Below are 12,342 nucleotides of genomic sequence, written 5' to 3' on the forward strand. Positions count from 1 at the left end.
CTGGCCTCTCGCTCTCTTTTTTAATAAACTGAAGAGCAATGTAAAATATGGATGTTTCACAGGTGAAGAATTTAAGTTGGATTAGCAATTTATCATCTTAGGGCTATGAGTAAGACAACAGTGAAAAAATAACATACTTGAAATTTCTTCAAAACCATCCCAGAACTCCTTAACGTTGGCATTTGAAACAATGCTGTCTTTGCAGTTCAGGAGATCAGCTTGGTGGTCTCCAAAATCCAGACTAATTGATTCTGCCTTCCACAAGCTAATGTTCATTTTCTTATGCACACCGGAAACCACTGCAGGCTTTATGAATAAACACAAATAGATAACAGTTAAAAGGCACCTAGACACTTCAAAGCTTAAGAGTACAAGCAAGTGGATGGCACTATTACATTCCAGCCCCACTGGCAATCTGTCAATATAAGGAGGCTACTAACAAATAGTTCTGGACTTGGGGAGAAGCTTCTATGTGAATGAAAACAATAGTGAGGGAACGCCACAGCAAGAATGGTGCCATTTATTTACTTATTTGGTTCTTACTTTGACACAAGGTTTTTGCAATATGACAGAAGCTGTCCTTGATTTTTAACTCCTGAGTGCAGGGACTACCTAATGTGTGCCATCATAACCAACAAAACAGCATTTGTACAAAAATTTCAATGGATAGGTTTTCAGAAGAGAAGTCTATGGGTAGCAGAGATATTTTTGGAGACTGCTTCATCTATAGGCAAACTTTATAGACACTATGTAATCTATCTATAAGTATGCAATCTACGCATTAACATTTGAAATAAAAAAGTGAAGATCAAAGCACTGTGTACACTGAATTCACAACGCTTAACACACATTTTCTTTCACTTTTACAGGAGGCCTGAGCACAGGCATGATACCATACTGTAAGCCTAAATGACTGACTATAAATGAATCTTGACTTTTAGAGCTCATGAATTCAAATTTTACAACACTGTTTAACTGAAAAACCAGTAACTAAAGATTTACTACTTCTAAAAATTCCAATGAACTATATAAAAATATCTGTTTAATTGTTCATGTGATAAATTATTCAGTTTTTATTTTAAGTAAAAAAATATAGTTCTGCAATACAGAGAATTTATGAAAGTATGACTTAAAGAGTCTCTAAAAGATATTAACTGAGACATTTAAAAATTTATCATAAAATAAAAGCCTCAAGTTAGAATTTTTAGCGACAGAAGATTTTTTAACAGCCCATCATGAGCAGGATCTCTCTGAATCTGGTCTACACAGAGTTCCAGGCCAGTTCGGGCTACACAGTGAGACCCTCACAAAATAAACAGGACAAAGGGCTGCAGAGATGGCTCAGCAGTTAAGAGCACCGGCTGCTCTTGCAGAGGACCTGGGTTTGATTCCCTGCACCTATACAGTGGTTCTCAAACATCTGCAACTCTAGTTCCAAGGGATCCAATGCCCTCTTCTGGCCTTCATAGGCACTAGCCATGCAAGTGGTGTACAAATACACATGCAAGAAAAACATTCATGTATATAAAATAAAATGTAAAAGAAAACAAACCCACAATGAAATCTAGTTGAATGCCCCACTAAATGTTCTTTCAATCAGGTAATAATATGTTCTTAATAAGTCCAGATATTAGGTAATTACTGTTGGCAATTCATACACTACAGTTCCCACATAAAAATACTCTCATTAAGCCTTGTACCAATCTTTAAAGACATCTAATTGGTGTACTAAAATAATCCCAAGTAGAACTCTAAAGCTACTGTCATCATCTTATTGAAACATCTCAAGACTTCCAATTAGACCTCTCATCTCTGGTATTAGTCTAAGTATCTACTGTACTGTCAATTATTTAAATTGCCAATTGCAGCTATTACTTACAGTGTATGTTAAAATTCCTTGATATTTAAGAGCCCTTCATTGCGAATTCTTTAAAAAAAAAATTTATTTACTTTTATTTTACATGCATTGGCATTTTGCCTACATGTATATTTGTGTGAGGTGTCAGTTTATAAGTTATAGACAGTTGTTAGCTGCCATGCGGGTGCTGGGAATTGAACCTGAGACCTCTGGAAGAGCAGTAGGTAATCTTAACCACTGAGCCATCTCTCCATCCCCTCACTGTGAATTCTTTAAGCTGTGTATTTCTTTACCACCCTCTTCTAGGTTCAGCACAAGCCAACCTCCATACCGAGTTCTGCAATGACTAGTATATGTCAAGTCCTTCTTTGTTAACTAGCAAACTCTCCCTCAACTACTCAGTAATTCACAGTAGCCTGTTTGAATTAGTCCCTTGTCTTAGCCATCCTCTATTCTTTTTCAGAGCACTTTTTAGAGTCCTTAAAATCTTTAATACATTCATAAAAATATTAATGTGACTATCAAAAAGTTCCAACATAAAATGAACTATTCAAAATTTCAGTTCTCAGACTCAAAGATATATGACGTCAATCTTGTGTATATGCAAAATCTGGATGGTGTTCAATGGTGTTGTTTTGAACTGAATTATAGGTAATTAAGACAGAGAATCGCTGTAGTAAAATGTTTTACTCATTTTTGCAAAGCCTACTTAGTTTTAGGTCTTTAGATGCTCAATAACTGTACATTAAAGTAGGGCTGTTGAGATAGCTCAGCTGGTAAAAGTGCTCATAGCCAAGCCTGATGCCCTGAGTACAATCCCTAAAACCCAGTTAAAAAACAGTGGAAGGAGAGACCAACTCCCAAAAGTTGTCTGCTAACTTTCACATGCACAAATGCATACAGCACACATAACACATACCCATAATACTTAAAGTAAAAAAATAGAAGTATAGTAACATGTTCCAAGGAGGAGGAAACAAATTAAGCAATATAATTCCCTGACGCGGCCAATTAAGTCTGTTCATAATTTTTATATTAGATACTTAATATCTGAATCACATATAAAGCATTAAGTCAGAACTTTTGATTATAAGGAAAACCCATTTTATGTAGGCAGAAGGAATTAGAAGAAATTGTATTCAAGAACTGATAAAATCATTTTCATCAGTTCAATACAACCGCGTTTCATATTAATGTATTAGTAAAAGACTTAAAACACAAATCAGAACAGAGAACTAAATTTTATAAATCTATGACTAACTAATGCATGTCTACTCATTAACTACAACTATCTGTCAATCCTTGTACAATTATATACATTTGGACAAAAGCAGAAATAGTAATTCTGGTAATCTGTTAATTTGGGGATGTCTTTCTTTTTCCCACAGGAGAAGTAAGTTTTTTTATTTACTTCTCCTCAGGCCCACGGACAGTGTTAACCACTGTAAAGTACTTACCTGTCCTTGTTTCCAACACTCTTTGAAAAGTTTCCAGTTATTACTATTCTTGTGATCTTTAAGCCATAAAATATGCTGGTCACAGACCCAAGAATGTGGTATATCACTGTATAATTTATTGTTTTCATTCATGGCAGATTTTCGGCTTTCTTTAGGTTCTTCATTAGGCTCTGATTTTACATTTATCTTGGCAGTTTTATTTGGTGGAATTTTATTTTCAACAACTGAAGCAATGATGTCATCAAGAATGTTAGGCATAGTCCGTCCACTTTTGCCACTCTATTAAAAAAAAATAAACAACTTCTGAAAACAATGAGGACCCTAAGTTGGTAATGCAAGAAACTACTGGCTCTGAGGGATCAGAAGCAGTCATCTATTTTTCCACATTGGGGTGGACTCAGACAGAGGGAATAGGGTTAAGAACCCTTGCCGGGCGGTGGTGGCGCACGCCTTTAATCCCAGCACTTGGGAGGCAGAGCCAGGCGGATCTCTGTGAGTTCGAGGCCAGCCTGGGCTACCAAGTTAGTCCCAGGAAAGGCGCAAAGCTACACAGAGAAACCCTGTCTCGAAAAAACCAAAAAAAAAAAAAAAGAACCCTCCATATACTTTAAAAGCAACTATAACATTTTATCGCCTTTGGTAATTATTATTATTTTTCCTTTTTCTTGAAAAGTAATTACACAAAACTTGTTTTGTAAATACTTTACAGATATTTCCATATATGCTTCCCCCTAACTACTCACATAACCTTCAGGTTGTAAAGAATTATCTTACAGCTCTCCTGGACTCAAAGAACCTTCTCCAACATTCCACATGAGAAAATATGGAAAACTCCAGCTTTGAATAAGAATTGGACTGAGACCAGATCTAGCTATTTATTTCATCCGCATCTGTTTCGTTAGAACCATAGCTAACCATCAAATCTTTATACAAACTTAAAGCCCAAATTTAAAAGCAGAGGCTAGAGGTAGAGTTAAGTGGTGGGGCACCTGCATAGCACTGTGCGAAACCCCAAACCTAACAAACAAGAACTAGCTGTCACACTCACCGCGGCTCCCATGGAGTACACTGGAGCAAAGGCAATGCCAGCATCTGTAGAGCCCACTCGGAGCTTGCCGGCTGTCGTCGTCAGCAGATCACGCAGGGTCGAACCCTGTTCATTGTTCTGGGAGGCTGCAGGCGATGTACTACCATTTGGAGAATCAACGGCATCTTGTTCTCCCTCTTCTTTAATTTCCTTGTCAAGAGCAAATTCTTTGTTTTCTAAAAGAAAACATTTAATAGTAAAGTATAGGAAAAATAGGTATCCTGCATTTTATAGTGAGGAATAAAAACCCGCTGTGGCACCAATTCATTCACCTGACCACGGACTAGAGTTCAATCCCTCAAAAAAGGCTAACTTTGGATGAAAAAGCCTTCCCAGGTATCTCAAATTTGTAGCCGAGTGTCTATTTGCTATGAATGAAAATAATCAAACACTAGCAGAAAATACAGTTAATTTACAAATATAGTACTCTGGTAGTTTTGAAAACTTCATTCACAAATGAGTGCATAACTACTTTTGATATCATCAATCTCAGGGAGGGCTGGCTACTAATACAAGAGGACTAATACTTTCTTGATGCTAAGCTATAATTTAAATAAAGCACCAAAACCAATTATTTACAGGTCATACACAATACCCTGGCACATTTCAGCCATTTACAAACATGAATACTTGGTTACCTTGTTTTTCCTCTCTGGCTTTTTGCTCAGCAAGATCGGCTAGCCAGTGCAGTGGTGATTGGGACTCCGGAGGGGTCAACCTGCTGTCTGTGCTTACACTTCCAGGGCTGCTATTGCCATTACTCTGAGATTTCTGGGGGGTGGTCTGATGCTGAGACTCGGGCATGCACAGAGAAGTTTTATTACTGTGGTTAAGAACATTCTGTAAAACCTATAAGGGTAAGACAGTTGAATTTTTAAACACCATTTCCTCAATTACTAAGTTAAAAGCAGTCATTGTAAGATAGTTGCACAATTAATATAGAAACACAAACCTAGAGTAGAGCTCTTTTTTTTTCCTTTTGAGATAGTCCCACAGTGTACCCCAGGTTAGCCTAGAACTCATTGTGCAGCTAAGGCTGGGCTTCAATTCACATCAATTCTGCCCCAGCTTACTAGATACTGTGATTACAAGCATGGCTGCCATGCTGGGCCATTAACTGAGTTTCAAACACCCAAAGGTGTTATTTAACTATAGACTGTATACGAACGGAGATTTTTCTACTTACTTGAGACACACCATTCATTGTAGGAAAATTTCCAACTTGTAAGTTTTGTTTGGTGGTACAGTGACAATGGGATTTAATGCCGTATTTTTCCCTAAGAACATGCATGGCATCAAGAAGATCCGTCAACACTGTAAAACAAAACAGCTGTTAGTAAAGCTTACCACTGGTTGTTAAGGGTACACACTTTCCTCAGTATGTTTGAGGACTTGTGAACAGCAGAGTGCTTATGATTTCTCATCAGTTATTACTCAGTACTACCCTTCCAGATAACACAGAACTACCACCAACCAAATTTATATTAATTTCCTATTGCCTGATTATTAAGATAACACTATGCTCAAAACTTGTAGCAAGTTTCACTACAATCCAAACTTTATCATTTTTCAATTTTCCTCTTTCATAATTTCTGTGAGGTTTTCTATACTTAGTCTGAGAAGAAAAGACTTTTCCCCGTTCTTATTAAATATAAGAGTTGCTATAATTTTGAACAAGACAATTCAATTATTTAAACCATACTTTTGCAAAAAATACTTGCTTTTTTAGGGGGTGGGGTTGATCCTAACATCTGCTGTGTATGTAACCGAGGTTGTGCCTCAAACACACAGCACCTCCAGCCTCTCAAATGCTGAGGTTACAGACATTTATCACTAAGTGCAGCTAATACTCCTGGAGGTCTTCCTCTCCAGAGCACTCAGGACCTCTAACACACAGTAAAACAGACTTACCAGAACCAGGAATAATCTGAGTTGGCATTAAATGCTTATGATCGTGAGGCTGTCCTTTCACACACTTCATCCAAGCATACAACTCTTTATCTGTAAGATAATATACCTTGTTTCAAGGAAGATCTTTTTTAAGTATAAAAGTGATGGTTGTATGTAACTATTTTGTTTTATACTATTTTTAAAAAGTAAGAAAAGACAACTAACCACCCAATGAATTTTGATAAAAGTACTGATTGAGACAGAAACAAGAAGGGTGTGTGTGTGTGTGTGCTAACACTTTCTAAAATGACTATTCTTTGCTACTGTTACTGCAAGGGTCACTCCTAATTTCTGTCTGATTCCAAACTGCAGTTAATCTTCTTTTAGCTCTTAGTTATTTTCTATGCATAAGAGGTTGTCCATTATATTAGACTACTTGTACTGATACAAATTTAAGGACACTGCTACCTTATTTTGCTCCTGCTCAATGAACACTGATATGAGGCCTGGGATCAGCATTTGTCTCATATGTATAAGGCTATGGATGAAGTAACTGCCAACATGCACACAAAATGCAGAACAAAAACCAACAGTTTTAAGACACAGGAAAGATGACACTCTGTAGAGCCAGTATTAATTACTATTGTTCATCTCAAACTAGGCTCCTTAAATTCAGCTGCAATGTGACGTAGAGTACAGGACATTCTGTATGCGTCAGAGAGCTTTATGAAATTATTGACACAGGCAGCTAAAACAAACAATCCCACAAAGCTCAAGACATTCAGCATAAACCCTAGAACTGCTTCATGAAAATTCTAAATTTAGAAAAAAATGACATTAATTTCCAGTAAATAGACTCCAAAAGCTTTCCTTCACAAAGCCTGAAAAGGAACCTATTAATGCTTACATTGCAGTCACAAGTTGATTCCCACTATGTAACAGTACATAGTGAACCTACCCTCTTTGAGTTTTATAAAAGCATTTAATGGAAAAGTCAAATGATATACAAGAAGAACATGTTCTCAGGGCTTAGGTTATATACTTGGAAGACTGATAGGGTCTCTTATCATTCCCAAGTAGACAGTAAAATATAAGCTAACAGCAATCCTATCTATTTATTATAAATATTCCACCATGTTTAAAAGAGGGGAGGAAACCTTCGTGGACTTCACACTATAGCAAAATAAAAATAAACAAAAGCCCCATGTAACCAGGGGGGAAAAAAAAGGACATGTGCCACACACCTCTAGGCTACACCCCCCAGACCCTACAAAAGTATTTAAATGCCAAGATGAAATTCTTAACATGGTTACACCATTTTACTCACATTTACTTTCATATCCCAGGAAAATACAGCTTCAGATTTTCAGAAATGCTTTTACATACTCAGGTCTTAGTGGTAGTAAACAATGTGTAAGAAAAGGGTTGAGAAAGTGGGGTAATTCTACCAATGGAAAAGACACTGACAGCTAAGCCATGGCTCTTCCTAACACCCAAGCCTAAGACACTGGAATGACAAAGCATCTAAAGGTTTCTAATCCCTACATTTCACCCTAACTTTACCCATAACTGGTGGATACCACCAGTGATTAGAACTTCCTAAACAGTCTTATGTAAACCCTTTTTTTAAAAATGGAAAACAGGGTATTGTTATAGACCCCTAGCTGAACTTGAATATGAGTCAATCCTCCTGCCTCAGTTTCAGGAACATGTACGATCATGCCTATACAATGGTATTCTTTCCTGTGCAGTGGTATTCTTTCCTGTGCAGTGGTATTCTTTCCTGTGCAGTGGTATTCTTTCCTGTGCAATGGTATTCTTTCCTGTGCAGTGGTATTCTTTCCTGTGCAGTGGTATTCTTTCCTGTACAGTGGTATTCTTTCCTGTGCAATGGTATTCTTTCCTGTGCAATGGTATTCTTTCCTGTGCAATGGTCTTCTTTCCTGTGCAATGGTATTCTTTTTTTCAGTGGTGGGGACTAAACCCTCAGTCTTGTACATGTTAGGCAAATATACTATTGATAAGCTTATATACTAGGCCTGTGGCAAACCTTCAACACTTTAATGTATTTATTAACTTCATTTTAAAACGGTAACTTCAGCTATATTAGCAAGTGAAATACTAATACCATTTTGTGTCTAAAAATTATGCACAATAGTTTCAAAGTCTGTGATATAAAGATTCCTTCTTCATTCTTTAAGATCTATGGAATAGCTAGGTGGTAGCTGGCACACGCCCTTAATCCCAGCACTCAGGAGGCAGACACAGGAGGGTCTCTGAGTTCGAGGCCAGCCTGGGCTACAGGAAGAGTTCCAGGACAGTCAGGGTTACACAGAGAAACCCCGTCTGAAAACATGAAAAACAAAACAAACAAAGATATATCCGATAGAGGGCACTGATGGAAGTATAACCTTGACAATTTGTTTAAACATTATAGACTGATCTGTAGAAGTATTTGTGACTTAACACGAATACTACCAAATTAAAAGATTCTAGAAAGATACCAGGAACTGTGAGTTCTGAAAGCAAAAAGGCCTCAGCTAACTTTGAATTTGGTGAGCAGATCCACTCAGAGGATGAAAAATGAAGATGAAGCTTCATTCCAAACGCAGACACTAACAAAGCGAGGCAACTCCTCTTCCTTAGTCAAATGTTAAGTCCACAATGTAATAGACCCACAATGAAGGAAGGACACGGGTAATACAGAGTATCTCCACTTAATCTCATTAAACTATGTGCCAACCTCTAGAGCTCTTCCTCTCCTTGGCCTTGTAACAATCCAAGCAAGCCACGAATCCACACTTGCGGCAGACCCAGTGGACATTAAACAATGTCGCTTCACATGCGTCACACATCTCCCGGACACCTCTGACTGCTCTTTTCCAGGCAATTTTGGCTGAAATACAGAGAAAGCAGCAATTTAAATGCTCTGTTTGGTACACTTTTGGCTGAAATACAGCAAAAATAAAGATGTGACAATAAATCAAGAATGTCTATAGCTATCTTCATGTAAAAACAAGAGTAGATGCCTGTTTCTCTATGGCACAGCTTCTCACGATGCAGCTGCCATATTCTCAAGCTGGCCACAAACTAACTTTCCTCCTGCTTCCACTTCCTTAAGTATGGAGATTATACACCCAAAGCAGACTTCTTGATAATGAGCACAATTCTTGAAAAGACCCAGAAAGAATCCTAAGTAAATATTAAAATGGCCGGCTTGTATCCAAAACAGGGTTGCTACCATGGGTATAGTACAGCATGGTTGGTGGGATCTGTGGTCTCCACCATTAGATAGCAAGCACTTATAGTCCTCACTTCTTTAGTTATGACACAAAATTAAAATGTTTCTAATTATTGCGATATATACTTTGGCAAACAATCCACTGATTTCAGGGGGGGAAAGGTAGAGAAAAAAGTGAACATGAGAGCATATGCCACACTAGTGCTTTCTGATGCTAAGTACTTTACATTCAACTGAACAGAATCAATGTCATTACTTTGTAAACAAATATGAGGGGGTTAACTTTTCCGTTTTACAGCCCTAATATTTGAAGACATTATCCATAAAAAAGTCATAAATAAGTTGAGATTCAAATGTAAAAAACTGTCATAGATTATGTACACAGAAACAAATGATACTACACAATTTTTCATATAAAGATATTTTGTCATACTAGTTCACGTTGTTATAAAAACATCAATTTCATGAATAATCCATTCAATTTCAAGGGGAATTATCTGCATCTCAAGTATGTAAGAGGTGGCATTATCACAGCTCAAATACCAATAAAATTAGATAGAATGAAGGACTTACAGATTAAACACAATACAGAGAGAAATCTTTAAAGGAAATTTGTAGAGTGCATGTTATAGTAACTTCCTTACCATCCTTTTTCACCCAGGACAAAGCTGTTTTTTCAGATGTTACTAACTGACAGAACTTATCACCTATAATATCCAAGATATATTTAGAAGTCTCAATGTCTATTTCATCATCTTCATAATTTTCATGTGTCCATAAACTCATGGCTTCATCATCATATTGGTCAGGAGAAGAGAAACCATCTATCCTGACCACTCCATTCTTACTAAATGACAATCTGCAACAGTAAAACATAAAACTATTAGATACTAGCATTAGAAATAACTTTAATGTTCCTACTACATTATAAACATGTTATAAGATAGTTTCTCATACATACTTAAGTTATTAATCAATTTACATGTCTCAGGCATTATCTAGTGGCATGATAAGTAGAACTCGAATTCACATTATTTCAAGAAGTAACGGTTGGAGATCAAAAGCTCAATGGTACATCAATTACCCAGCATGCACAAAGCCCTGACTTCCAACGTTCAATAGGGTAACACCAACCATCTATTACTAGGAAACTACAGTCAGCTATTAACTATTGGGAACATCATCCAAGTATTATATGAGTAAGAGAGCTAATATGTATGCCCAATGTTATCAAAGCAGTACTGTTATTTTTTTTGCTTCCTCTTTCCCACCCACCCAATACTACAACACTGTAACCCAGCCTGGCCTTGATTGGCACCAATTCTCCTGTGTAAGCTTAATGATTTCTGGAATTATAAGCATGTACCACAATGCCTGACGTGTTATTTTACAACTATCCTTCCTTAGTCTAAAACTGAGAAAGTTAAAAATGTTTTTAATCACCTTGAGATTTTTAGCTTTATCGCTATATCCAGCTTTTTATTTTGATGAGATGTTTAGTTTTGGAGACAGGGTGTCATGGCCCAGGCTAACTTCAAACTTGCTATACAACCTTGAACTTCTAAATCCCTGTTCCCCTTCTCTTTTAAAACTAAGATATTCCTCTGATAAGGAGCACTGATTTTAGGTTATCTGAATTATCTTCAACCAGCTTTGTCTTCATCAGAACATTTCTGTCAAACCCAAAGTTTTCTCATTTTCCTCAAAACTACTCCCTTAATACCATTGGAATTTCTTCACCAATATCATGAGCACCACTTTCTGTAACTTTAACTTCTTCCTAAAGTAGCCTGCCTTGCCTTTAGGAACTGTTGGCCACAGACTCGTAAGGAAAAAAAGAATGAATGGCTTTGGTTTTGTTTTTTGAGATAGCATTTCTCTACATAGCCCAGGCTGGCCTGAAACTCACAGAAATCAGCCTGCCTCTGATACATGAGTGGAACTACAGTAAGGACTGTGTGCCTTCTCTCTTTATCCTTTGTTAAGTACCCACACATTTCCAAATCAAACAGCTTAGCTGTAATCCTTGACAGGTTATAAACTTCCCAGAGGCACCAAGGACAAAAGGTAGTATTCAAGAACAGATTCTAGAACAGGAGTCTTCACTGGTGGGGTCAGCTAGTGTCGTCCCCCCTCCCCCCCCAAACAAGGTCTCTCTGTGTAGCTTTGGTGCCTGTCCTGGATCTCGCTCTGTAGACCAGGCTGGCCTTGAACTCACAGAGATCCACCTGGCTTTGCCTCCTGAGTGCTGGGATTAGAGGTGTATGCCACCACCGCCCAGCCTCACCTAGTTTTTTTTGTTTTGTAATCAAGTCTATGAATGGGTTTTTATACTTAAAGTACTTAGCAATGTTATGTTTAAAAAAATCTGTATATGATTTTTATATTTTACTATAAAACTTGTGAACTATGACAGTATACATTAGCTACAATGATTAAGTGTATATTTAACAAAAGTATGACCATTCCTATGTAACAAGACAATGACATGTTTCATAGCCAAGACGGTTTTTCACCTGCATTCAAACAATAATGTTTACTTATAATACGTTAAACTGTTTTGGCAAAAGCAAATACCTTTTTAAGAAATTTTAAAATCAAGACCTGGGTATTTTCTTGCCATTTGTAGAAAACAAATGCTAAAATTCCTGATTAAGGAAAAAGTCAGTCATCTTTCAGAAGGAAGTTCCAGGAATGTAAGTAATTGAGTAATAATGTGCAGAGGCTGCTTGTCAGCAGCTGGCACAGCGCAGCAGAGTTAGTGCTGTTTAGACACAGCCCCAGGTCCAGGAAGGGCCTCTCGGAATAC

General features: G+C 37.3%; 1 protein-coding gene across 11 annotated transcripts in view; it reads right to left on the reverse strand.

Annotated features, from left to right (window-relative positions):
* The window catches only part of Jmjd1c (jumonji domain containing 1C), a 187,822-nt gene that overhangs the window by 14,138 nt on the left and 161,342 nt on the right, over positions 1-12,342 (reverse strand). For all 11 annotated transcript variants that reach the window (XM_076557066.1, XM_042265580.2, XM_076557064.1 and 8 more), the window contains 8 exons: positions 10,178-10,392; positions 9,036-9,188; positions 6,314-6,403; positions 5,589-5,716; positions 5,041-5,251; positions 4,364-4,578; positions 3,316-3,594; positions 138-306 (listed from right to left, as the gene is read on the reverse strand). In XM_076557066.1, the coding sequence (XP_076413181.1) occupies positions 138-306; positions 3,316-3,594; positions 4,364-4,578; positions 5,041-5,251; positions 5,589-5,716; positions 6,314-6,403; positions 9,036-9,188; positions 10,178-10,392 (1,460 nt within the window). The remainder of the gene's footprint in view (positions 1-137; positions 307-3,315; positions 3,595-4,363; positions 4,579-5,040; positions 5,252-5,588; positions 5,717-6,313; positions 6,404-9,035; positions 9,189-10,177; positions 10,393-12,342) is intronic.

The sequence above is a fragment of the Peromyscus maniculatus genome, chromosome 21 (assembly GCF_049852395.1).
Source record: "Peromyscus maniculatus bairdii isolate BWxNUB_F1_BW_parent chromosome 21, HU_Pman_BW_mat_3.1, whole genome shotgun sequence".
Lineage (NCBI taxonomy): Eukaryota > Metazoa > Chordata > Mammalia > Rodentia > Cricetidae > Peromyscus > Peromyscus maniculatus.